Genomic DNA, 24,926 nt, shown 5'->3' on the forward strand with positions numbered 1-24,926 from the left:
ACCAAATCATGTGAATGACATGGACTGATGCTTCCTCCAAGAAGTGACTCGTCAAGCGTGAAGAGCAACCTGCCTACGACGGAGGACATCATGTCTGCAGTGCACAGTGGAGGACGGCGCGTAAGCTCTCTCGAGTACAAAGGCAACGGTGAGCTACGGTCGTCTTGATCGACCGCTGGTCAAAGCCACAAACCCCTCGCACTCACTAGCCGCAAGCCCCTCTTTCATCATTGCATTAGCTTCCTACTCCACTGTGCTTGGTTCGACACCAAGTCGACAAGCGATCAGAGATCCAGGTTGATCGAGATGGTGTTGCCAAAGAGGTTGAGCTGCTTGCGAATGCCCAGCTTGAGGTCGCGCGTGGGCAGCGCGCGCGGCGTCCACGACTTGGGCACGTGCGAGGTGGTCGTCAAGCGCGGACTCACGGCCACGTGTTCGGGCCACGGGTCGCAGGCCGCGATGGCGCCCGAGCCAAACACCGTCCCGTCGAGCGCCTTGGTCGCCTGCGTCAACACTTCGCCGCTGCCGACGACCGACGCCAGCACGCGCTCGGCCAGGAGCGACGTCGCGAGCACCTTGCCCGAGCCGCTCACGTCGATGATGTGCTCGCCGACGACCCCGGCTTCGTAGTACCGGATCCCGCCCGAGCCCGTGACCATCGACATGAGCTTGTCCGCGCCAAGATGCGTCGCGTGCAGCAAAATGTCGCCCGAGCCCGTCACTTTGGTCGCCACCGTCGGCGCGCGCAGGTGCAGCGTATGGAAGCGCGTCGAGCCCGAGCCGACGACGTCGACTTGGAGGCCGGCGTGCAGCGTCAGGTTGGGCGCGTCGACCTGGATGAGCCCCGAGCCGCGGAGCACCGTGTGGAGTTGCTGCAACACCACGTCCTTGGTACAGTGCACAAAGATGGCACCCGAGCCAATCTTCTCGACCGTCGCGTGGTGCGCAAGCGTGCCGTCCTCGAGCACGAGCTCGCTGCTGCCGACCGACTCGACCGCGCGCAGCGGCTGCCCCTCGTCGAGGAAGATCTCCATGAGCACGCGGCCTTCCATTACGGTGGCGGCGTCGCGGCTGAGGTCGAGCACACGGCTACCGAGCTTGTACATGTGCACTTGCGCTTTGATGGCCTCGAGGTCGGCGGGCGCGCCCGTCAAGACCACGGTCGTGTGCTTCTCCGAGTGGGTGCTGACAAAGACCTTGCTGCCGCTGACGCCTTCGCGCAGCGCGTGCACGTGCGTCTCGTTGAACGTCAGCACCTTCTTCTGACTCGCGGCGTCGGCCACCGGCGGCGGCGGCGTTGCTGCGGGTGCGCTGCTGCCCATGACGAGGATTGTTCGAATGTGATCATCCATCGACACCGACCAGCGTGGTCCACGTAGAATGTTGGTGCCACCGTCCGTCTCGAGAGAGTTCGATGCTGTAGCAACGGGCGCATCTTCTGCAATCAACACAGCCTGGGACAAGCCGCCGCGGGACGTGGCGTCGGCCGAGGAGAGCGCGTTTGACCATGCAGTTGAGCAGGGTGGAAGTGCTATCCTTGGCTAGCACTGCCAAGTGCCATGGAGCACCCTTCTGGGCCATGAGATTTGCCGGCGCACAAAGCACCCTTGCCCTGACACGGAGCATGTATTGACCATGTACCTCGCATCTCGGAGCTCGGCGACCCGCAGCAGTGACCTGCGAGCTGCGTAGACAGGCCGCCACGATTGCACAACGCACCTAACAAGGTGCATCGATTAAGTACGCCTGACCCAATTGCCACAAGGCAGTCACAAGAAAACACGGCGTCGGTGATGTTGCCCCGGACCAGTGGCGGTCGCCGCCCGCATGGCCTCGCCGCGGGCGGCGCGAGCAGCGTGACTAAGCTCATTGCGATCTGCGTCGCCTCGGTCATGGTCGTCTACTTCATCTGGATGCAGCGCGCGCTCGCCCCCGCGACGCCCGCGAATCTGCACGAGGCCGCTGCGCTCAACGAAGTGGTCCCGACCGTCCACGCCACGCGCCAAACGCGCAAATGGACGCGCAAGCCCGGCCGTCGCTATGTCTGGATCGACATGAGCATTGATGGCAAGAAGGCGGGGCGCATCACGGCCGAGGTACAATCAACCATATCCTCCTCTTCCGCTCCTCATGTGTCCAGCTCTTTATGGACATTGTGCCCAAGACGGCCGAGAACTTTCGCGGCCTCGTGACCGGCGACAACGCGCTCGGCCTCCAGTACAAGGGCTCCAAGTGCCACCGCATCATCAAGAACTTTGTCGTGCAGTGCGGCGATTTCGAGACGGGCAAAGGCTACGGCGGCAAGAGCATCTACGGCGGCAAGTTTGGTGCGAAGTCCAATCTCGCTTCATTGGCTCATGCACGTCGTAGCGGACGAGCCCGAAGGCCTCAAGCTCGAACACAGCAAGCGCTACATCCTCCAGATGGCCAACTCGGGGCCCAACAGCAACGGATCGCAGTTTTGCTTCATGCTCAGCGCCGCGCCGCACCTCAACGGCCGCCACGTGGTCTTTGGCGAAGTCATCGACGGCTTCGAGGTCGTCGATGCGATGGAGACCTCGGGCGTCGAGCAGGACGGCGTCCATCTCGACCACAACGTGGTCTTTGTGGACGGTGGCGAAATCTTTGATTAGTCAGCAATCGAACTACAACTTCGACACGTTTACTTCGAACTTCGTTCTCGGTGGTCATTTCGGTTTGTGGCAGCTTGACATGGTGGCAGGCAAGCTGGACGGAGGCCGACCGCGCACTGGCCGCCACGCGTCCACAGCGATGATCGTCGGCGCCGTCGTTGCGCTCTTCATCGTCTACACGATCGTCATGCACAGCGTCTTCTCCGCGCCGGCGGCGGCCGACAGCGAAGGCTATCACATTGGCCAGCGGGCGGACGCCAAGGCGGTGCACGATCCCGCGGCGGTCCCGCATCCGGGCGACGACGCAGATCCACCGACCGCCATGCATCCCTGGGTGCGCAAGCCTGGGCGCCGCTACGTGTGGATCGACGTGACGATCGATGGTGTTGCAGCGGGCCGCGTCACGGCCGAGGTACGACCAACGCCGTCGCATGCTGCTGTTGATGTACGCCGTGTCTAGCTCTACATGGACATTGTGCCCAAGACGGCCGAGAACTTTCGCGGCCTCGTGACCGGCGACAACGCGCGGGGCTTTAGCTACAAGGGCTCACGCTGCCACCGCATTTTGGCCAACTTTGTCGTGCAGTGCGGCGACTGGGAGCGCGGCAACGGCACGGGCGGCAAAAGCATCTACGGTGGCGACTTTGGTACACAACGACTCTCTCACACACGAGGCTCACCTCGATGAGGTAGAGGACGAGAAGGCGGGCTTGGCGCTTGAACACAGCAAGCGCTACGTGCTGCAGATGGCCAACGCCGGGCCCAACACGAACGGCGCGCAGTTTTGCTTCATGCTGGCGCCGCAGCCGCACCTTAACGGCCACCACGTAGTCTTTGGCGAGGTCGTCGATGGCTTTGAGGTCGTCGACGCCATGGAAGCCACGGGCATCGCCTCCGACAGTGACAAGCTTGCGCGTGACGTGGTGCTGGCCGACGGTGGCGAACTCTTCTTCCATTAGGCAGATATGTACCACAGCATTTGCGCTATCCAGAATCTAGTTTTGCCAGGTCTGAGAACGACCAGATACTGCGTTTCCCATGCGACGGCTTTGAACATGCATTGTCCCTTCGTTGTTCGACTTGTATGACTGACGACGACAGCAGTGCTACGGCAGGTGGTGCTACGGTAGCCTCGACAGAGTTGGTCATGAGAAAATCCTCGACTAGCAAGTTAGTTCAACACACTTGGGACTGTTTTCTTTCACTATCGATACGTCGATAGTACGGCCAAATGCGATAGACTAACTGACACCTCGCAGTATGTTGCTTCGCTTGTCGCCGAGAGAGTTTAACCGATGTTCGATAAACGCTACATGTAGTTTAGTCCAAACTCGAAATAGTTGCAGCTCAACTATCACCACCCCTGCCAAGATGGTCATGCACGTATGCAGGATGCTTCCGCCTCGGTGATGTTGAAAAGAACTAAATGTTGATAAGATCTTAAAGGCATCATATTGTCGTTAAACGGAAAATTGTGCGTTGAGCACCGAGCTGCTACGCGTGTACAAGATCGACGAGCCTCGGGACGACGCGAGCGACGACGGACTGCCCATAAAGTCCTTGAAGAGGTGACTGTCGCGCACGGTGGCAAAAAGCGACGTGTCGCGGTCGCTCGACGCCTCCGAGTTGACCGAGTAGCGCAGCGACTGGTCCGTGAAGCGCGATGTGTAGAAGGACGGCACGCGGGTGCTAAACGGCGGCGTGCAGCTGCGACTCTCTGACCTTTCATGCGCCAAAATGCAAGCGGGCGGCGCATCGACACTCACGAGCCGCGGTTTTTCGTCCTGCAAAACTGGCGTCTCGCCGTCCGAATGCAAGGACGACGGCGACGAGTCGAGAGGGCTCAGCTCTGGCTCGGTGCAGGGACCATGGACCTCTTCGAGGAGCGTCGGCGGCGTCAGCGGCCCGAAGCGATCATAGTACGGCGACGCCGCGATGTGCGCTGGTCCGGTCGATCGACGACGTGGGGGCGACCGGCGGAGCAAGTAGCACACGAGCACCGAGCCGAGGAGGATGACGAAGAGCGCTGCGTACAAGAGAAGGACGACGCTGCTGGACTCGGGGGCCGCGGTGGCCAATGGCGGCAGCGATAGGACGGCTTGCGTCGCAGGCGCAAAGGTAGCATTCCCATGCAGCACGGAGACATTGGGTGTCGTCACGTTCGGAAGCAGTCGTCGCGGCATGGTCCAATATATTCTTCCACTGGCATTGAAAATCGTCTTTGTAAAGTGGTGAACATGGTTTTTACCACTCCTGGACGCTTTTCCACAGTGGTATGTGAAAATTTATAGGGGTTCTGGAGCGTCAAGTGCGTCAACTAGCTTCAACGGGTCGCGTGCATGGCGCGAGTAACCCTAACCTCGATAGGGAAAGGGTTTGGGATCTGGCTTGACGAGGCTCGGGCAGCGCGCTGTTCGCACCAAAGCACCAAACTCGCTTGAATCTGGTCGCTAAAAGGGTCGGTATTGTGGTCTTTCAACCAGAGCTCGAGCCTCGTTGCATGTACGAGAGAGTGTTGGTGGCGGTCGTACCATCGGCTTGTGAACGCGCCGGTGAGCTCTAGCCAAGGGAATAGAAGAACACTTGACTCTAGCCGTCATGGCTAAAACACCAAGTGTGTCTACCTTGAAGACGGCGAAGTGCAGGAACGAGGAAATGGAGAACCGGTAAACGAGGCCGGACAAGTGGTTGGTTGCACCGAATGGCGTTTTGGGCGGTTGGCTCATGCATTTAGAGACAAGAGTTAAGTTGTTGAATTGTAGTCGTCATTTCGGAAACTAAAACTACGCTGCGTTGGCGAAAGCGCCGTAGACGGTGGACTTGAAATGCTTCATGTAATCCGCCATGCTTGTCCTCGTGCCGCGCAAAACTTTGACGCCAGACGCCCTGATGCACGTCTTGGTGGCGCACAAGGTCCGCTTGGAGTCATCTAGGTCGAAATCAAGGGAATGCAGTTGTGATTCACAACTGCATTCCCTTGATAGCACTCGGTTGAGATACACTGCAACTCATTTTTGTGGCTCCGTCAAGCGCCCAGACTTGACGAACACCGTTTCTAGATTGTTGGATTAAAGGTCAACGCTGCGACCTATTAGGTCCATCTTGGGCGCATCTAGATTGCGAATTGCATGTGTATCACAAGTACGGATCCGTTCGTTTTAAATTCAGAGAGCATCCAATGATTCGGCGCGGAGGCAGTCGTCTGACGCGTACTACGGTGCTTCACGGCGAAGAGCAAACCCGCGCTTGGCTGCCGACGACATGCGCCGCGAGCGGTAGCAACGCGGAGCAAGGAGCAAGTGATGGTGGTGGCATACCGATTGACGGCCGAGGCGACCGAGAATTTGACGGCCATGCCAGCCGCCAGTGGCATCCGGAAGTCGCAACCGTCGACGTTTGGCAAGGTATTTGTATCCGGATGGACCAGTCAACCAAAGATATCGCGACCGCGTCGGCGATGGGCGCTTCTGCGATGTCATGGCGATCTTCAAGGCCATGACGACGCTGCTACACCCCATAGACATGACCTCCATGCGCCTCTTCCTCAGCGCTGCTGTTGCTCGACTCGTCGACCTCGTCCTCCGATGCCTGCTGTACGTAGGAAGAGCGCCCATGTGATGAACCTTGCAGCGTAAGACGAGCGCCCCGTCGCGACCGCTATTGTTGGAGCGCGGTCCGGGCAATGCAGTTCGCGGCAGCTGTAACGTTCGAAGGTACTACCTCGACGATCGTCAAAGGTTGCGCTGCGTTCGCGATGGGCGCAGAACACTGCCATGTCGATGATGTCCTGCACTCGCTGGCCGCGACAGCCTCGCGCTCAGCCTTTGCGACAGCTGCCTTTAGGTGGCCAACAGGGCTACTCACTACTTGCCTCTTCGCAGCGTTGTGGTCCACTTTGCACAAATTCTCTCGACTGTCGGATGCACAAGGGCGGCAGCTTCTACACGCTTGTGCGCGGCCCCGCGCCAGCGAGGGCACTGTCCTAAGCGATGCCAACTCGTCCGTAGGACGTTCGACAGCCGCATCCATCGGATTGAGAGGGCCACGGACACGAGCATCTGCGGTAGCGGAGGCGCCACTCTTTATATGCAAAACAGCGTATTTGAAACCTTACTCGCGTCGCTGGGGCCTTGATGTGCTGCTTGCTGGACGATCGACGTCGTCGACAACGCGCGTTGGTGTGCAAGCGTCTAACCTCGTCTTTGCCGCGTCCACGGTCCTGGCGCACGGGGCACAAAGGTAGATAATACTGGTCCCCACCATTCTGTGATATGCAAGGGTGATTGGCTGCGTCAGTATCTGCCCTGGACATAGGCCTGCACCTCGAGTACACCGGCTCGCTTGCAGCTCCCTCGAAGCCCCGGCTACAGGGAAGCTTACGCTGGTGCTGGCCGTGCTCGTTAGCTTCATCCATCAATGGCGTTTGGGGTGATACTCTATACTAGTACGCCCGACAGCTCCCAGACGCCATCGCGTCAGTCGATAGTTCGACATGGTTGTGGCCTTGCAAGCGAGTAGCAAGCGTCGTCGTAGGTATCTTTTGTGACAGAAAGTGCAACCAAGGATTGCACCCACCTCGCGTATGAGGACGACATGTCTGTGTTGCTGCGATTGCGTGATATACGGACGCCGTCCTGTGACGAGGTTGCGCCTTTGATGGGGCAAAGCAGCTGGATGGATGCGTGCACAACTTGTCTGCAACGGGAACCGTCGTCCTGGCGACGCGTCCAGCCCTTTTCTATCGAGTCCTCGTAGCCAAGGGCAAGGAGGTGCGGTCTAGTCGGCTACTCGAGTCGAGCGAGGGAAGGTGCTACCAGATCTTGGCGCGAGTCCTCGACGCCGTGCTAGCAGTAGAGCGCGGTCGAATTACCGCTCTTTCTCTGCGCGATAATTGGTCAAAATTCAAATAGACATTGATGATTGGCTAAAATTTCGCAACCAAATTTGTGAACCACCCTGGCGTTGAAAGCACTGTGAATTCGTATGATGGAGGCGACAGCAGCCGATGGCCACAGCCTGGCGCCGGTCGCGGCCGCGCCGCCGGCCACTGCATCCCCCGCCGGCGCCAGCGACCACGAGATGACGTTCAATGACCCGGACGATGCAGCGCCGCTGCCTCCGCCTCCGCCGACCGACGATACGGCCGCTGCCGCCGACGGGCCGTCGGCCGATGTGGACATGGGCAGCGGCGACGCACCGGACGCTGCAGCCACGTCGCCGGTGACTGCCAATGACGCTGTCGAGGTTGCGCCGTCGGAAGGCAATGCAACGGACGCTGGCGAGCCCGAGGTCGAGGCCGGCGCCGATCCGACCACCGAATCGGTGGACGAGGCGGCGACGATTCAAGATACCACAGTCCCCAATGACGCATCCGAGGCGCAAACAACAGGCGCCAAGACGACGCCGTCGAGCGAGGCCAAGGCGGTTGACGGCTCGCTCAAGCGCAAGCGCAGCGAAGACGCGAGTGGCGTGGCGCCGATCGTGTCGCGGGACGAGATGGCCAAGAAGGAGGAGGACGTCGGCGTGCTCGAGTTTGACGTGATCACGAACGACGGAACGCCGGACCGCATGATCCAGCTCATGACGCTCAAGAACATCTTCTCCAAGCAGCTGCCCAAGATGCCCAAGGAGTACATTGTGCGCCTCGTCTTTGACCGGAACCACCACTCGATGGTGATTCTCAAGAACAAAAAGACGGTCGTCGGTGGCATTTGCTACCGGCCGTTCTTGGCGAATCACTTTGGCGAAATCGCCTTCTGCGCCATCACCGCTAGCGAGCAAGTCAAGGGGTATGGCACGCGGCTCATGAACCACCTCAAGGAGTACGTCAAGACGCAGGGCATCTCGCACTTTCTCACGTACGCCGACAACTATGCGATCGGGTACTTCAAGAAGCAAGGCTTCTCCAAGATCGTCTCGATGCCCAAGGCCAACTGGTTTGGCTACATCAAGGACTACGACGGCGGCACCCTCATGGAGTGCTGCATCCACGAGCACATCAACTACCTCGACATTACGTCCATGGTCCACACCCAGCGCAAGGTACACAAGATGCATCGCGCATCGACCTTATCATCCTCTCCATGCATTCTTTGCTAGATGCTCATGGAGAAGATCCAAGCACGCTCCCACGCACATGTCGTCTATCCAGGCTTGACGACGTTCTGCGAAGCACGGCTCGTCGATGTCTACTCGGTGCCGGGCGTCCGTACGTGCGCTTCCATCTCCGCCCGAGCTCATGTGTTGTTGGCGTAGGCGAGGCGGGCTGGTCGCAGACGATCATCCGCAACAACCGCATCGGGTACCTTCCTTGGATGCAAAGCACATATATGCTCACAAAGCGATCGGGTGCGTAGAAGCCGCGAGCCTGGGAGCTTGAAGGCGCAGCTCCAAACGCTCTGGAAGACGCTCTCGAACCACCGCAGCGCGTGGCCGTTCCACGAACCGGTCGACACGCGGCTCGTGACCGACTACCTCGAGATCGTCAAGACGCCGATCGACTTGACGGCAATTGCCAAGCGCATTGAAGAGAATGCGTACGCGAACAAGGCGGCGTTCAAGGCCGACCTCGTCCTCATGTGCGACAACTGCATGCTGTACAACTCGAGCGACACCAACTACTACAAGTACGTACACCACTCGTTCTGGAGACCGCATGCGAAGGTTCCTCCGTGTAGGGCCGCGAAGGACCTCCTCGAGTTTGTCCACCGCAAGGTCGAAGTCGACGACGCTGGGCCCTCAGCGTACAACAGCAAGACGCAAAAGAAGGCGTTCGCGCGGTAGATGCGTCCGAGGTCGTCTATGTTAAGAAAATATTCCACCCTCCACGACTCCCCTCGTACTGCGCAGACAGCAAAGGTCCTCGCTGACGACAGCCACCCCGCGCAGCCGCCGCCGCCACGACCTCGTCGCGTGCCAGCCGACGCCGACCGATCCTGCCAGCACCGTCGCAAGGCCCGTCGCCTCGCAGCCATCGCCGCCTTCCTCGCGCCTCTACCTTGTCTTCTTCCACCATCCTGCATGGCGTTCCATCGCATCAAGCACGTCGTCATGCCATCGCGCATGCCATCCAGGTCCGTGGTGCGTGGTGCCGGATATTGCCCAAATGGCAATATCCGGATAAACCTCTTGGAGGTGATATTGCAGTATCAAAAGACGGAGGATGTCCCAAAGGGCGAGAGCCAACGGTTTATCGCTGGCGCTCAAGCCGTGCGTCGAGAGAGCACTCATCATTTTTTGAAGACAAGAACGATGGCTTTGACCAAGGAACAACACGATGAACTCTGCGTCGCCTACGCGTCCATGATCCTCTTCGACGGCGAAGCCGAGATCACGTCGGAGGCCCTCTCGAACGTCATCGTCGCCTCGGGCAACGAAGTCGAGCCCTACTGGCCCATGCTCTTCGCCAACCTCCTCTCGCAGGACGGCAAGATGCTCGAGCTCATCACGTCGGGCGGCCCGTCGTCGGGTGCCGCTGCCCCGGCTGCCGCTGGCGCTGCCGCCCCGGCCGCCGCTGCTGCCGACAAGAAGGAAGAGAAGAAGGAAGAAGAAGAGGCTGACCTCGGCGGTGGCATGGACATGTTCGGCGGTGGCTCGGACTATTAAGCTAATGCATCGAGTTTAGTTTAGTTGTAACTGAGATATGTAGCTGTCGACGACTCCCCTCGACGACACAAAGCTAATATATGCCAGGAGACCTCTTGCCTTCACCCTCCTTTCTACTCTTCTTGTCTTGCTTCGCAGCGCACGAGTCGCGACAACAGGCGAATACAACGCGACGAGATGACGGAACTGAAGCAGTGGGAGCTGGCGAGAGGCCCTCGACCGCAGTAACGAGCGCACCATCGCTGTCGATCTATGCCTGAAAAAAGCCCGCACCGTTGGTAGCGGTCTTCCTGATCTTTTGGACTCCGCGCCTCTACGATTCAACCTCAACCCGTCGTCGTCAGCTCGACGCGGTTCCAAGAACGTACGTGCGCGGACGGCGGGTGCGGCTGAGTGCACTTGCGTGTGCAACGCTCGCTACGCCCTCGCACACCTCTAGCACGCCCCGTCGCCCGTCCATCTTCATTTCAAGATCGGCGCTCGGTCGACGACTTGCCACCATGACCGGCATGGTACTACGCTTCTCCATGTTGCTGCTGCTGTTGGCGCTCGCCGTTTCGACGACGACGGCCGCCGAGTCGTGGAGCATGAAGAAGGTGCGATCGATCCAAGCGCGCGTGCAAGCGACCGCCCCCGTGTACGACACCAACAAACAGGCGTGGGTCGCGCTCTTCCAGAAGGGCACCGACACGTTCACGCAGCGGTACCGCGCGGCCATGGACACGATCAACACGGCGAGCGTCGAAGGCGCGCTCATGTACGTGCAGGCCGAAGGCATCGACAAGCGCGTCAACCCCAACTGCATGCGCAAGGTCAACATGAGCTACGTGTGGTTTTACGACATTACGATCGTGCAGCCGACAGCCGCGATTGCCGAGTTTGGCGAGTCGGCGCCGATGGCCGAGTACTGTCCATTCGTTGCGCTCGACCTCGGTATGTGCACGCCGATTGGCGTCGAGATTCCCGCCGAGTGCAAGGAGATCGACGGCCTCGACGGCTTTCCCAAGCTCGGGCCTTGTGTGGGCGGCGAGCCGCGCAAGGACGACCCGCGCGCGCCGTACGACAACAACATTTGGTTCTCGTACCCCAACTCGTGCTACTCCAAGCCGTTCGAGAAGAAGGACGACGCGTGCCGGGCCAAGCAAACCGGCGGTCTCTGCGAGTTTGGCAAGGAGCCGGACGGCGTCTCGTGCAGCTTTAGCTTCAAGGTCCTCGGCTACATTGCGATCGACGATGTTGTTGGCATCACGCAGCTCGCCAACGAGAAAACCGGCAAGCCGTACTCGGGGTTCCGTGAATTTTGCCTCGCAGGCAACGTCGAGTACGACTCAGTGACCAAGGAGAGCCTCCCGTTCTGGAAGGACCCGCTGAGCCGCCAAGCCAACGAAGCGCGGTCGCAGGCCATGATGGACATGTACAACCTCATGGTCAACTCGTCGTCGGCCTCGTACATGAAGCCGCTGCCCGAGGTCGCGTCGCTCGCCAAGGAAAACCCGCCGTGCTACGAGACGACCAAGCGCTGCGCCGACGCGCCGAACGGGTGCCGCCGCAAGCTCCTCGCCCAAGTCTGCGAGGTCTGCACGTCGCCATCCGCCGACTGCGTCAAGCGCCCGGCGTCGGCCGCGCCGTTCCCGACCCTTGCCAAGGTCGAGCGCAAGGTCGATGACGCCAAGCTCATCACCAACACCACGGGGCAGTTTGGTAAAAACTCGACGGGCAAGGCCCTGTCGCTCGACACCAAGGACCTCAGCGCGGCGACAGCGAGTGCTGCGATGCAGACCGCGTCGACCACAATCGCGTCGTTCTTGCTCGCATCGATGGTCCTTCTCGCGCTCTAAGCTAAGCTTTAGCGCAACTAATCCAATTCATTCTGACAAAGAAGAGACATAGTCGGCGACTGCACATCAAGACCAACGTCCATATAAAATACTACTCTAGTTTATAGTACGACGTTATGAAAGGACAATGCTTCCATGGTGGACCGGTCACGTGGTGACATCTCGTAAAGTGATCACTCGCATTCCGACGTCGCTTTCTGACGGGTGTCGACAAGCCTCAAACGATCGTGACGCGATGGCAACCGAGTATATCGGATTGCGAAATCAGCTAAACTTATTGAATGACATTAATAGTCATCGTATACTATTATAGTTCTAGGGTGTGACACGTCGCCGTCAATAGTCGCCGTCGTCCATGTCCAAGGTTGGTGGTCCAAAGCTTGTCGACGTCGACGGCTGCGCAGGCGATAACGGCGTGCCATCGATGCGGTCGACCCAGTTATTGATAGCACGAGGCAGAGGCGGGGCGGGTCTCGGTGCGGCGGCGCCGTGCACTGCAAGGTGGAGGTCTGGCCGGTACAAGGGCGAGATGTGCATGCAGACGCGGTGGAGGCGCGTCCACGCATCCAATGTCGCCGCGGCTTTGGCGTCCGCAAGGCGAGCTGCCGTAGCACGTCCGACCTCAAAGTACAGCACGCCGTAGATATACTCGATGTCGCCGTTTGGAAGTCGCGCATACTTTGTGCTCATCTAGACCAAAAGGACGCACATACAATGCAAGTTGCAGGCGAGGGCCGTACCGCCATGGTGCGCACGTTTGGGAGGATGTTAAGCATTGAAGTGACTTTGCCGAGCTGGATTTGCTTGCTGAGAAGCGCCCAGTGCGTGGCTTGCAGGTAGAGCTCACGAAGCACGGCGCGGTGGGCGTCCTCGAGGCTGCGCGCGGGCAGCTCAAGGTACGTGTGGGCCCCAAAGCGCACGAGCCCTTTTGTTCGAACGCACGTAATCTCAAACGGCAGTTGGATCTCGACGCTGGCCTTCTTGACCCCCTTCATGAGCTCTCGAAAGTGCGAGAGGCAGTTGTAATGCGCAATGTGCAGTTGTTTCATGGTCCCGAGCAGCGCCGTGAGCTTGACGGAGAAGAACCAGATAATAGTGTAGAGCTCGTGGTCCGAGTACGCAAGGATTGGCGGCTCGGGCGGCAAATCCATTGGACCGTCGTCCAGCTCGTCGTCGTCGTCGTCGTCGTCGCTATCGTGTCCAATGACGTCGTCGTCGTCATCGATAAACGCAGCGCTCTGCGCACCCGGTGCACTCTGCCCAGCACGGTGCGTCGGCGGGCTCACGACTGCAGGCGGCGACGGCATCGCGATGACCATGCGTGGAGGAGCCATCGTTGCCGGTGGCGGGTACGAGGCTCGAGACGCGGCTTCGACGACGGGTGGGGCGCTGGGCTGCGGTGTTGGAACTGCGATCGCTGGCTGCGGCGGCGCTGGGACGGCGCGATGCACAGGCGGGTGCAATACCTCGTCTTTGACGTGCACCCGTTTCGCAGCATGCAGAGGACTCGACGGTGGGTTGGGCTGCGGGCGCTTTGCCCGCGCCGTAACCGGTTTCGGTGCACCGCAGACGCGGCACGGACCGCGCACTGTCTCTGGCTGGAAGTGCCCGCAGCCATCGCTGGTACCATCGGCCTCGTCTTTCGGCAGCACGAGAAGCTCCATGCTGGCTGTGGTTTGGCACACGGCGCAGTGGCGGGCGCTGGCGCTGCCGTGGGGACACAGCGCTGCGGTCCCTGCTTCGCTCAGGCGCCGGTCACGGGCCGGCGGCATCGAGCAGATCGGGCAGACGTCGCGGAGGTGGCTGTGCGCGCAGAGAGCGCTCGACTCTGGCTTGACGGCGACGATGCGCGCCGAGACGCAGGCTTTGCAAAAGTCTTGCGTCGGGCGGCCATGGGCGCAGAGCGTTGGACGGGCGACAGCCGCGTTCTCGCTGTGGTCGAGGCCAGCGTCGTCGTCCACGTCGTCTTCTTCGTTGCTCAAGATGTCGTTCATGCTCGCGGCTTTCGGGCGCGGCTTGTACGCATCTGTGACCGAAGTGGACCGACTTGGCGGGATTGTACGCAGTGAAATCTTGCCGCGTGAGAGGTACTCTTGAAGGTTGAGCTTGCGCACCGTAGCAGGCGCGCTCGGCGGCGGCACAGTCGTCGTTGCCGGCGCGGGCGACGGCTGACGCTCGGGAGGTCGTGTCGCAGGGACGAGCGGCGTTGGGGTTGGAATACCAAGTGACGATGAGGACACGGATGCTACTGGCGCTGATGTTGGCGGCGGTGGCGACGGGGCAGTGGCACGCTTGGTCGTCAACTGCAACTCGCTCGCCGCGACAGGAATGATGGGCTCAGCCTTGATGGCAAGCGGTTCGGCCTTGCACACGATGTCGAGTGCCGGAGGCTCTGGAATCGGGCGACTGCTTCGTACCGTTGGCGGAAGGCGGGGCTTGGGCGCCTTCTCGGGAAGTGTTGCCCGTGTCATGCGCCCGACCGGCGCCTCCATTTCGTCGTCCGCGCCCGAGTCGTCCGAATCGTCGATGATGCGATTGCTGCGTCGCCCGAGCTTGAGCTGTCGTGGCATCTCTTGCTCTTCGGCCTCGTCGTCGTCGAGGACGCGCGGGCGCTTGCCGGCCGCGCCTCTGGGCACCTCGCGCTGAAGCGACGTTGTCGGCCTCGCTGACGCCGGGAAGAGCGCCATGACGCCACGGTACTGCTGGCACATCCATCGGTCGCAGTAGTGGATGTACGGGTTGCTGATCTCAACGTCGCAGAGCGGGTTCGCACACTGGTGCGTCTGCATCTTCTGCGCCCACCCAGCGTGCAAGTCGGAAACACTATATGACGTTGTCATGTTATTCGGAAATAGAGTTATGTGGAATCAAAGCAAGTCCGTGTGACCGTTGGTCGCATACAGTGGTGGGGCACTGGGTGTGAGCCTAGCCCACGTCAACACCACTAGGCCGGGACAAGGCGATGTGTGTTTGCATGTTTAGTCCTACGGGAGAAGCCGGTTGATGTGGGACTGTACAGCCTTTGACAGCAGTCTGTAGACGTTGCTTAGCTGTCACTTTCCGTTCTGCTTTGTAGTACACTAGCCGGTGTTTAGGGAGTACGGCCTCCCTCTGTCTAGTGTTTCACGATTTGGTAGTTGCCAGGGAGCGGAATCGGTCACAGTCCGAGGCCTTGATGGTAAGCGAAAGGAAAGACAGGAATGGACCGTTTACCAATAGGACCTCAGTGGACCTCAATAGACGCACAGACTTGAGCGTGTGGGAACCGTCCACAACCCGAGCATCCCATGGATTAGTCACTTCGGTCTTCAACCCCGACTCTAAAGCACACTTCCGGCCTCTTTGACACCTTCACCAAAGGCGCCGACCAAGTGCACGACCTGCACTCTGTCTTGCAATCTGCGATGCTGTCGTCGTTGTCAGCCATTTGCCAGGCGACGTCGATGTACCAGTGCCAAAGGTGCCGCAAAGTGGTTTTATGCCCGTGGTGCCGCCATTGGCGGGCGGCAATGATCAAGAGAGCAACGACACGGCTCAAGCAGGATGAATGCATCTGGTGATGGTCGGGTCTAGTCAAAGGTTAGTGTCGGCCTGTCGCTCGCGCGTCAACCCACGAGTCGGCCTTGCGTGATCACGACATTCCGACTGGTAGCTTCATGTGACGGTGGCATAGGATAAGATCTCAGTGTGGCCCTTGCTCGCGCCAGGGCCTTCTGGTCCGTCGCCGAGTCATCATCCAGCTTTCGTGGTTGAAGCCGACGGCGGTGGCCTTGGGGCCACGCGTTAGGCGCGTCACGTCGTGTCTTCCAGCAGCGAACCAGGCGCAAGATCAAAGTACGAGCTTCATAGCTAAGTGCAATCTGGTTCATATCGGTCTCTACCATCACTGCTGCGCATTGTATGTCGCTGACTCGTGGCGGCGCCGCGCGTAGCATCACCATCACTGGTAACTCCCTCTTTGCAAAATTAGCACTATCTTATAAATAGACTGTGTCGCAAAAAGGGTGAGGCAACTCTCTCGGTGCAACGAAAGAGGCCACATTTGTAATCCGGCTTCGCGTTCGTTCAGCATACAAAGGCCAAGATAACAAGTGGCCACGAGCGTCAAATTTAAATTCGAGCAGCGCGGGTGGTGCGGCAAAGGAGCAAGAGACCGCGATGGAAGCCTCGTCGTCGAAGAATGGCATGACAGGTATCGACGCAAGATGGAGACGTCGATGGAAGACGACATGGCTGTATGTGTAGACCCCCTTGCCGACCTCTCGGCCTACACGACCAGCGCAGCGCCCGCGGCAACGGCCGCCGATATCTTCCGCGACGAAGACGCGTTCTCATGGCTCTTCCTGACCTCCGACTTGGCGCCGCTCGACCAGAGCATCTCGTTCCCGACCGACGAAGACCTCGTGGACCTGACCGAGCCCAACCCGGTCGACATGTCGGCGTCGTCCCAGCCATCGGTCATGCCCATCTCGTCCGGCATCCCGCCCTTCCTGAAGCGCGATACAAGCAACAGCCTCGACTCCGTGCTTGCGTCCGACTCGGACTCGGGCTCGGACTCGGACCAGTCGCAGGACAGCGCGTTCTCGAACTCGACCGTTGGCACGTCCGATGTCTTGAACAAGAAGAAGCGCAAGCGGCTCGCGCGGAACCGCGACTCGGCGCGCGAGTCCCGGAAGCGGCGCCTCGCGCGCATCCAGCAGAACGAGATTCGACTGAAGAAGCTCGAGATGGAAAACATTGAGCTCAAGATGCGCTTGAAGATCGGGAAGGAAGCCATCTTGGTCGAGCGCCAAGAAAGGCGACGATCAAGCAAAGATGGAGCATCTGCTCAAGTCGAACGCGAGCGAGGCCGAGATGGCGACGTTCGTCGAGCAGTACAAGGCGCAGTACAGCGACTACGGCGACAAGCGCAAGGAGACGATCGCGTTCCATACGCAGCGTGTGCGCGACCTTCTTTTGCCGACGCAAGTCACCAAGATGTGTCTCTACTCGGTCGAGCAAGGCGACTTTGTGAGTATGAAGAAGAAGCAGGCGGCTGTCGCGCTCGAGTCAGCTGCGCACATGGACCACATCCAGGACGAAGCGCCGTCCAACCTCTGGGCGATTCTCGCCAAGGAGCTCGACATCTCAGAGGCCCAGCAGCGCCAGATCTTTGCGCGTCGCGAGAAGATCAAGTACCTCCGCGAGAACCTCAACAAGAACCTCGGCATCCTCCGGTCGTTTGAGATTGCAACCCAAGAGAAGAACGAGACGCTGGAGGCCGAAGTCGCGCAACTGCAGACGATTTTGACACCACACCAAGCGACGCGCTTCATCATCTGGGTCAAGGAGAACCCGGCGTTCATGTATATGCTCGACAAGCTCGTGCAGTCGATCATCCACGGCACGGACGACAAGCCCGCGCCCGCATGATGACGATGCACGCAACTCCATCTCTCGCCTCTTTTAGTTCTAATTTATACGCTCTGTGTATCCCAGCAATCTCGTGACGTGCTCCATGTACATATACCGAGAGAATGGGCGTGAAGACGCAGTCACGGTGCTGCGATCTCGGTGCTATTATAGCTTGGTGGTGCAGCTCAAAGCACAGAAAACGATTTGATCAAAGGCCCAGTTGTTGGCACTAGCACGGGTCGCCCAGAAGAGACGTGGTCTCGTCGTCTCCACGCAAGTTCGGGACGCGCGCCAAGAGCCTGGCGCCACAGTATCAGAAACGCGGTACTCAATACATAGGCCGTGGCGGGCCGCGGGGGTAGTCTGTTGCCAATGAAGTCCGCGTTCCGAGGCAGCCGCAACATGACGTTTCCCGGTACCACGGCTCGACACTCGCCGGTTCGGGTGCGTCTTGGGCGTCGAGCGGTGATATGGAGTCGCGGGCCATGTAATGCACAGTTCTCGAGTCGTATGGAAAAAGTCAACGCACCATCGCAGGAGGTGCAAGCGCTGGTGCGAACGTCGGCGCGTGTAAGCTCGGCAAGTAGCTTGTCACCATGTCAGCGTCATTCTGCAGTGGCGAAGGAAAATGCAGCGACGCGGCAACCACCGGGCTGGCTACAGCTGTACGTTGTCGTCGTCGTCGTCGTTGGTATCGTCGTCCTTGAGCAGCGACCGGGTGGCGACATTCGGACTCGGCGGGCTCGACAACGACGCCACTTCAGCATCATCGTCGTCGTCATCATGGGGCAGCGACCCCATATCGTCATCGGCGTCCTGGGACCTAGCAACCATCGTCGGGCTCATGGGCGAGAATGGCGACGCCGTGCCTTCATCGTCGTCGTCATCGTCCTTAAGAACTTGTTTCGAAGCGAACTTATTGGCTTGCTTGCAGTGGGAGCCATTGGCGTCGTCGGCGGCCCGTCACTTCGACCCCTTGGTCAAGTTTGCTGTCGCCGTGTCCCTAGGCGCATGCTCGAGCTGGTTGCTTCTACATGCATGGGTCGCTTCGAGCAGGGCGCACAAGGATACGTACGTGGGGCCGCGTCGGCCATGTCGGCGTCGTCGTCGTAGGTGCCATCTTGCCCTTTGCCGTTGCAGATCTCGAGTGAGCCAACTGCAACGATGTTGGCGCGAAAACCCATACATCTCCTCTTGGTGGGTTTTATTTACCACCTGCATTTCACACGCGAATGATCCCTCCAACCACCGCATAATACACATTTCTCACAGCGTGGGAAACTATGCACACACAGAGGATAAAGTTGCCCGACAGCTACAATTGTGCCACAGCGACCGCAGCGAGAGGTGTTGCTTGACGGAGCCGAGGTTACCACCACCTACGCTACGCCTATCCAAGCACATTTTGGAGACGTACGCTTGATCAAGTGCTCGTAGGAGGTACGGTGCTCAATTGCGCGAGGTCGTGGTCATCTGCCTCAAGAAGATCTTGGGCGAAACCAAGCTCAAACTCGTCGACGTAAGAGGTCGGAGGGAACTCAAAGCGCCAATAAAATTCGTGATCGAAGAAAAGTTCGCTGGCAGCGATCACCGTGACCACGGTGGCATGTTGGTCATGTGGCAGATGAACATGGCGCCCGGCCCATCAATTCCCGTTCCTTTTGCGAGCGGACGCGGTAGTCCGAAGCAAAAAGAGCGCTCGCCAGCACGGGGCGGTAAGCTGCACTGAATTGTCGGTGTGAATGAAGAGCACCTTTGACGCGTCAGCTTTTGCGAAGCGAGGTTGCCTGCAATCTCTGCACCACCACGACCCTTAGTGCCGCGTACAAACTTTCTCTTCGATTGACGGCGGCGACGATGACCAACTCGTTTCCATGTATGACGCATCTGCGATCGTCTCGGTCGACCCTAAAGCATGTAGAGACATGTACTCTGCCGAATTGGCGACATAAGGAACAAGAGTACATGTAGCCACCACTAACGTGCCATTTCTTACGCTGGCTGGTTGCCAAGCGCACTTGCTCACGGCATTTCTCTCCTCACAAACACTGGACGCGTAATTGATGTTGAAAGAAGGGCAATATTTCGAACGCTTGGCCCACACCGCGATCTGTATGGCACCTTAGACCCGATGTAGGGCAAGACGATGGATCTGGGACGAGCTAAATCTGCTTGTAAGCGTGGTAGGCACGACCCGTGGATATTTGGAGCAGGAGATTTGGAGCTTATTTGGCGCCAACAGAACGGCATGGTGGGCGCCATGAGCCCTATTCTTCGTCGGGCGATCGTGTCGCAGCGACGAACGAAGAAAGAACCTACGCGAGTGCGCTGTAAAAACTGTAGGACTGGCTCGGAAAGCCTGTTTTTCTACCTAATTTATCACGCACCATGTACGCCACATCGAGGCAGTGGCCACGAGTTTCGGTCCTCCTTTTTGTTTTCTTTCATTCGACCACTACCCACAATGAGCCACAAAGCACCACGACCGAGGATCGACTGCAACTCTGAGCTTGAAACTTCCTAAGACGGTGCTATATATCCTAGCACGTGCGGCTGTCGTTGGTGGCGACAACACCTGGTGGCGGGAACCTCTGACGCATGGGAGTTACACTATGCTATTGAACGTATGGCCATCACAGCCAACCATGTCGTCTCGAGCACGTGTTTGAAACACATGTTTCGCCGCCGCTGCACGTATGAGGCACCGTTTGTTGGTATAGAACCCATATTCAAATACGAAGAAAGTTTGTGTAAGCTGGACATTTACGAATACGTGCGCCGGTTTGCTGAATACAGTTGAAGTCAAGCCATGGACGCCTCTCACCAACCCCCCGTTCGATTACTTCGTCGTGGCTTTGTGGTTCTACTGGAGCTTACGCGAGGCAGCGCGAGGACGCGTACTTGCCAGTGAGTCGTCGATCTGCGATGAGACGATATGTGCTGACGTCCATTGAGAGCCCATTCGTATCCATTGCGCTCCAATGGCCCCGCCAAGTTATGGAATTCCTGGCGCATGGATGCATGTGAATATTTGCCATGCGCTTCGGTCGACAGCAGCGTGCGGTCGAGGAAGCTACGCGGGCAAGTTCGAGAAACAGACAGAAGTCTTGCCGCCATACAAATCTACTAGTACAGAGTTGCCAATGAGAGCTGTCGACGAGGCTACACTGTACAGTAGCCAAGCTTAAAAAGAAGAGGCAGAATTCCGCAAACGCTAGAAAAAATACATGTTGCGGTGGTGCTTGTCGAGTTAAAAGGCGAAGCGAGTACTAGTACATTGGATCAGTAATCAGTACACACAACGAAGAAAGTCCGACCATTTTATTTAGCATAGTTTTATCTATAGTAATAGACGACCCACTTCAATAACAACATTGGATCAGTAATACTAGTACTAGTACATGCTTATGAAAATGGTGCTCCAGACCCGCCTCGCAACTCGTATGCATAGTGTGGGCGCATTGCATATAATGCAATGCGTTCACCGAGCAGATATTACCATCGCGGTCACTATCCGTTGTTTGATGAGACAGATTGACGACACGAGAATGCAAATGCATACAAACCGCAAGATAAACCGATCTGCGTCATATTAGTTGGCTCGGGCAGCTCGGACCGAATTGGAAGTGCAGTTGCTCGCGTCAACAAGTTGCTTGTATGACGTGCAAGCTTTTTAGCCCATCACCCCCTTCCTCCCATCCTACTGTGTGCGGCAACTCCTTCTGTCTCCATCCAAATCCGATGCATGCAACCGGCTGCCATCTTTTAAGGGCTTACGGGCCCTTGCGTCTTCACTCGCACGCGCAAGCGTACCCGCCACCTTCGCGCCGTGCCCTCTGCACAAGACTGGTTGGACGACTCAATGGGACAGGAGACTAGGTAGGCAAATTTGATGCGTTGACGGCATTTGCCTCGACACTCGCAGTTGTTGACGGCCCATCAACGTCGTGTGTACTTCAGGTTGGCATGTGGCGCACCATGGTCGAGACATTCGATTTTGTCTGTCACCCTGAAACGAACGATGCATTGCCGCAGGATATTGCTGGCCCGACTGTGATGGGTGGCGTCCATGGATGGAGGTTATCTACGTACCTAACAATCACAACACACTTGCAGACAGACAGTGCTGAGCACCCGAACTTCCATCTACAGCATTGGAAGGTGCCCAACGATTTCTTATGGGGTTATAATACCCATGTTATACCACAACAGTAGAGTCGCCCAGAACCTAATACATACGTGTATCTTCGTTTGTGCAGCCATCGGCACTTTGGCTGGACGTACACCGGCGCGACAACCAGACGGCCCCGTGAGCTCCGTGTTGTTCGTACTCGCGACTGTCGTAGCCACGACGCTGCCAGCTTGGCCCGTCACTGCAGACAAGTCAGATTGCTGGGAATCGCGTCTGCGTTGTCCGGCGCAAAGGTCGGAACGGTGACAGGGTCGTTGGCCGCAGTGCAAGGGTCGACGACCCGCGCGTCCAAGGACGAAAGCGTTTGAAACCATGACGTCCTTTAACTCAATTTCGAGGACGTTCAAGTCGTAAAGCCCAGGAAGGGGCCAAGAGGCTGAAACCACCCTGACTACTGAACGGCATGTTGCAGCAGCTGGGAACCACCCTCGTCCGCAGCTCTCGTCTGCCGCTCCTCGAAACTTGGCTGGGTGCTCGGCCAACTCGGCAAGTAGCTTGTACGTGCATCGTGGTATGAAGCGAAATGAGCGTCATTGCCATTGAGACGTGGGAGGCGTGCAGGGGGAGGCGTGTCGGCATCACAGTGCGTAGTGTCTACACCGTCACAAGGAACGGACATGTCGTTAATTACCTTGGTTTCATTTTTTAAAGTGATAATAAGTGCTCGAGCAATCTTCCCACACAGCGTTTGTCTGCGGTTGAGTATCGCAATGGACGCAGTGACGACTTAGAATGACCGATCGCGATCCCAACGAGCATCGCACGACCACTTTGCACTTCTTTGGTCATTCCCTATGTGCAGCGCTCGAGTCATTGCACCACTGCTTCCCAGCGTGAAAATGGAGACATTCTCTTGAAACGACGGTCTAAATCATGGAGGCTCGTGCCCGACCAGATTGACGACTGACACCACGAATCTTGTGAGGCCTGTCGACCGCCCTTCCAGCAGTGTCATTCGCTTATGCCGTACTACATCTTTATCTCTTAATTTAATGTTCAAGCAATTTTTGGCATTTCTTCCCTCCCGCGGTATCCGGACACGGGTTTGTCCGTACTGAGCTGTGTCATTTCCCAATTTCACTCATCCAACATGACACGCACGTTCCCATCGATTGCAAATTTGAGCAACGAGGCGCTCTGTGATCTCTTTGAGTTTCCACAAAAGGAGGCGGCAGCCAAGCTCAACTCGTACGAAGGTGCGCTTATCCGGCTTTGCCGCTCGCGGGGCTACAGAAAGTGGCCGTACCGGCAGCTGGCCGCGATCACACAAAAGATCACGCGCCTGAGGGCGATTCTCGACAAGAACCCGGGCAGCTCGATGCCTCTCATCCAGGCGCTGATCGAGCAGCACCAAGCCGAGTACCAAGCCATCAAAACTGCAAGCCGGGCATCAAGAACCTCAAGTCGGCCTTCAAGGACCGCAAGCAAGCCATTGACCAAGGGACGCCAAGCAAAATGTCTCTTGATTTCGTCTTGTGCAGTGCCACGTAACATATTTTACACCTATTAACTAACCAATATTGATGTCACATAAATGAGTCATTACGTTTCGTGGCAAAGTGCCGTTGAATGGTACAAGACCACTGCAACAATGCAGCACGAAAAGCTTGTTGGCACTCATTAATGTCTCTATGTCAGTAGCGTGCTAGCGCGACCGGGAGCTCGCACTGGTATTGTCGTCTAGGTCGTGGTAGCAGCGACCGCCTCGGCCCGAACACTCGCTAAAGCAGAGGTTGCCAGCGGCACCAAACACACCTCTGGGTGCTACCACGTCTCGCAGTCAGTCTTGTCCATCGCCGTCATGGGATCATCGCCGCTCGGACTGTGCCCTACTTCAAAAAATCTATTTGCACGTGGTTACCTCGCTGTACGTATCGAGCAGTTGGTGTCCAGACGCCGAGTCCGACAATCCACAACGAGTCGCAGACGAAGGTACGCGATGCCAAGGGTCAACCTTGGCGATGCTTGACGAGCCAGGAATTCGTGGGGTCTAGAACTGAGTACGATGTGGCGCTAGCGACAGGTAAAAGCACCGTCGTGGTGAGCGTTGCCATCTCTCGCAGGCTCAAGCACGCACCATACCTCGAAACAGTCGTCCGCACATGACACGTAGACGCGATCACTCGTGTCATATCTGTGAACGATCAGATCTCAGTGCCGTGATCAACCGGTGTGCTCTCGTCGAGTGCTACAGATTACGCGACGTTTTACGCCTTGTGATTGGCTACTGATAACGACGGACGCGGCGCTATCGACTTCACCTCGACTTTAGACAAATCCCTTGCATCATATTACATACAAATCGCGAGTATGATTGGTGAGGAAGTGAAACTTAATGCCGAGTTCAACTTAAAACGAACCCGAGTGGTACATCCAAATCAAATACGGTATTGCGAGCGCGGCAACGAACAAGATTGCGAGGACGGTGCAACGGGGCGGCGTATCGAGCAGGTTGCACTGCTCGGTCGGCTCGAGCGGTCGGGTATCCAAGTGGCTACTTGGTGCTCAAAGTTCACGCGTATTTAAATGCGTGAACGACGCTAGCGCGAGAGAACTGGTGCATCAGAGAGCGCGAGATTTGTTTCTGAGGCTCGCTCGACTCGTGACGAAGCCACGACCTAGATCCAAGCCGAGCGACATTTGGGGCGGTCCCAACTCGGCGCCACGATCAAGTCGCTCGACCACGGACACCTACACCGCGTCGCACCGCTCGTGCCTCAAGCGCCACGCCGTTCAAGTTGCCATCCGGTCGTTCAGCCTCCGCGACCTACTTCTTTCGCAATGGCGGCAACCGGTTGATTGCGAGATGTCCCAGCGACGTGACGTGTGCTCCTTGGGATCTAACGCGCCGGTAACGATGCACTCGACACTTGTTTCATTGAGATGCTACAACCGTATAAGCACAAATCGCATCAAGACCCTCACGAAGGGCGGGCGTTGTGCGTAGAAGCGCGTTCTACATGTCTGTGTATACGCGCTACGCTCGCTCAACACGCCGAGGTCCGTGAGCGCCTTGATGCTGACGAGCGCGTTTGGGCAGCATCCGATGACGGCATCTCAATGAACCGCCAGGGCACAGAGCTCTCAGGTCCAGGCGGTGACCTTGTCATCATTGATGGACACACTATATAACGTGCAGAGCATGCGATTGGAGACTGAAGTTCAGTCTCCAATCGCATGTCCTGCCAAGTCGCTGAGGTGGGTCAAGATACTACATACTACAAGGGAGCCAGCGATGAATTTTGTGGCTTGTTGGATTTGGTC

General features: G+C 58.0%; 11 protein-coding genes across 11 annotated transcripts; 7 read left to right on the forward strand and 4 right to left on the reverse strand.

Annotated features, from left to right (window-relative positions):
* Positions 1-210: 210 nt before the first annotated feature.
* Positions 211-1,322, reverse strand: SPRG_00454 (hypothetical protein; the record flags this gene model as incomplete). The annotated part of the gene is made up of 1 exon (XM_012338548.1): positions 211-1,322. The coding sequence occupies one exon, from the start codon at positions 1,320-1,322 to the stop codon at positions 285-287; it is 1,038 nt and encodes a 345-aa protein (XP_012193938.1). The 3' UTR covers positions 211-284.
* A 462-nt stretch (positions 1,323-1,784) lies between these two features.
* SPRG_00455 (hypothetical protein) lies at positions 1,785-2,678 on the forward strand. Its single transcript, XM_012338549.1, has 3 exons — positions 1,785-2,096; positions 2,141-2,327; positions 2,371-2,678. The coding sequence occupies exons 1-3, from the start codon at positions 1,794-1,796 to the stop codon at positions 2,631-2,633; spliced, it is 753 nt and encodes a 250-aa protein (XP_012193939.1). The 5' UTR covers positions 1,785-1,793; the 3' UTR covers positions 2,634-2,678.
* A 16-nt stretch (positions 2,679-2,694) lies between these two features.
* SPRG_00456 (hypothetical protein) lies at positions 2,695-3,699 on the forward strand. The gene is made up of 3 exons (XM_012338550.1): positions 2,695-3,045; positions 3,094-3,280; positions 3,327-3,699. Exons 1-3 carry the CDS (start codon positions 2,713-2,715, stop codon positions 3,590-3,592), a joined length of 786 nt encoding a protein of 261 aa, XP_012193940.1. The 5' UTR covers positions 2,695-2,712; the 3' UTR covers positions 3,593-3,699.
* Positions 3,700-4,093: 394 nt separating this feature from the next.
* On the reverse strand, positions 4,094-4,816 carry SPRG_00457 (hypothetical protein; the record flags this gene model as incomplete). Its single annotated transcript, XM_012338551.1, has 1 exon — positions 4,094-4,816. One exon carries the CDS (start codon positions 4,814-4,816, stop codon positions 4,094-4,096), a length of 723 nt encoding a protein of 240 aa, XP_012193941.1.
* A 2,803-nt stretch (positions 4,817-7,619) lies between these two features.
* SPRG_00458 (hypothetical protein) lies at positions 7,620-9,463 on the forward strand (the record flags this gene model as incomplete). The annotated part of the gene is made up of 5 exons (XM_012338552.1): positions 7,620-8,675; positions 8,733-8,841; positions 8,889-8,934; positions 8,990-9,259; positions 9,311-9,463. The coding sequence occupies 5 exons, from the start codon at positions 7,620-7,622 to the stop codon at positions 9,414-9,416; spliced, it is 1,587 nt and encodes a 528-aa protein (XP_012193942.1). The 3' UTR covers positions 9,417-9,463.
* Positions 9,464-9,807: 344 nt separating this feature from the next.
* Positions 9,808-10,239, forward strand: SPRG_00459 (hypothetical protein). Its single transcript, XM_012338553.1, has one exon. It carries the CDS (start codon positions 9,885-9,887, stop codon positions 10,236-10,238), a length of 354 nt encoding a protein of 117 aa, XP_012193943.1. The 5' UTR covers positions 9,808-9,884; the 3' UTR covers position 10,239.
* Positions 10,240-10,714: 475 nt separating this feature from the next.
* On the forward strand, positions 10,715-12,202 carry SPRG_00460 (hypothetical protein). The gene has a single exon (XM_012338554.1). The coding sequence runs from the start codon at positions 10,739-10,741 to the stop codon at positions 12,074-12,076; it is 1,338 nt and encodes a 445-aa protein (XP_012193944.1). The 5' UTR covers positions 10,715-10,738; the 3' UTR covers positions 12,077-12,202.
* A 210-nt stretch (positions 12,203-12,412) lies between these two features.
* Positions 12,413-14,883, reverse strand: SPRG_00461 (hypothetical protein; the record flags this gene model as incomplete). Its single annotated transcript, XM_012338555.1, has 2 exons — positions 12,817-14,883; positions 12,413-12,766 (listed from the first exon to the last, which is right to left on the reverse strand). The coding sequence occupies exons 1-2, from the start codon at positions 14,863-14,865 to the stop codon at positions 12,413-12,415; spliced, it is 2,403 nt and encodes an 800-aa protein (XP_012193945.1). The 5' UTR covers positions 14,866-14,883.
* Positions 14,884-16,281: 1,398 nt separating this feature from the next.
* On the forward strand, positions 16,282-17,488 carry SPRG_00462 (hypothetical protein; the record flags this gene model as incomplete). The annotated part of the gene is made up of 2 exons (XM_012338556.1): positions 16,282-16,857; positions 16,910-17,488. The coding sequence occupies 2 exons, from the start codon at positions 16,282-16,284 to the stop codon at positions 17,486-17,488; spliced, it is 1,155 nt and encodes a 384-aa protein (XP_012193946.1).
* Positions 17,489-18,127: 639 nt separating this feature from the next.
* On the reverse strand, positions 18,128-18,590 carry SPRG_00463 (hypothetical protein; the record flags this gene model as incomplete). Its single annotated transcript, XM_012338557.1, has 2 exons — positions 18,128-18,361; positions 18,546-18,590. 2 exons carry the CDS (start codon positions 18,588-18,590, stop codon positions 18,128-18,130), a joined length of 279 nt encoding a protein of 92 aa, XP_012193947.1.
* Positions 18,591-22,752: 4,162 nt separating this feature from the next.
* On the forward strand, positions 22,753-23,356 carry SPRG_00464 (hypothetical protein; the record flags this gene model as incomplete). Its single annotated transcript, XM_012338558.1, has 3 exons — positions 22,753-22,850; positions 22,896-23,021; positions 23,347-23,356. The coding sequence occupies 3 exons, from the start codon at positions 22,753-22,755 to the stop codon at positions 23,354-23,356; spliced, it is 234 nt and encodes a 77-aa protein (XP_012193948.1).
* Positions 23,357-24,926: the final 1,570 nt, after the last annotated feature.

The sequence above is a fragment of the Saprolegnia parasitica genome, assembly GCF_000151545.1.
Source record: "Saprolegnia parasitica CBS 223.65 unplaced genomic scaffold supercont2.1, whole genome shotgun sequence".
Taxonomy (NCBI): domain Eukaryota; phylum Oomycota; class Saprolegniomycetes; order Saprolegniales; family Saprolegniaceae; genus Saprolegnia; species Saprolegnia parasitica.

Excerpts from the sequence above, each read along its gene's own strand:
- SPRG_00460 (XM_012338554.1), top strand. The coding sequence starts at position 10,739 with ATGACCGGCATGGTACTACGCTTCTCCATGTTGCTGCTGCTGTTGGCG.
- SPRG_00459 (XM_012338553.1), top strand. The coding sequence starts at position 9,885 with ATGGCTTTGACCAAGGAACAACACGATGAACTCTGCGTCGCCTACGCG.
- SPRG_00455 (XM_012338549.1), top strand. The coding sequence starts at position 1,794 with ATGTTGCCCCGGACCAGTGGCGGTCGCCGCCCGCATGGCCTCGCCGCG. Across the intron at positions 2,097-2,140 it reads CGGGGCGCATCACGGCCGAG|CTCTTTATGGACATTGTGCC; the intron begins GTACAATCAACC and ends TCATGTGTCCAG. Across the intron at positions 2,328-2,370 it reads CATCTACGGCGGCAAGTTTG|CGGACGAGCCCGAAGGCCTC; the intron begins GTGCGAAGTCCA and ends TGCACGTCGTAG.
- SPRG_00456 (XM_012338550.1), top strand. The coding sequence starts at position 2,713 with ATGGTGGCAGGCAAGCTGGACGGAGGCCGACCGCGCACTGGCCGCCAC. Across the intron at positions 3,046-3,093 it reads CGGGCCGCGTCACGGCCGAG|CTCTACATGGACATTGTGCC; the intron begins GTACGACCAACG and ends CGCCGTGTCTAG. Across the intron at positions 3,281-3,326 it reads CATCTACGGTGGCGACTTTG|AGGACGAGAAGGCGGGCTTG; the intron begins GTACACAACGAC and ends TCGATGAGGTAG.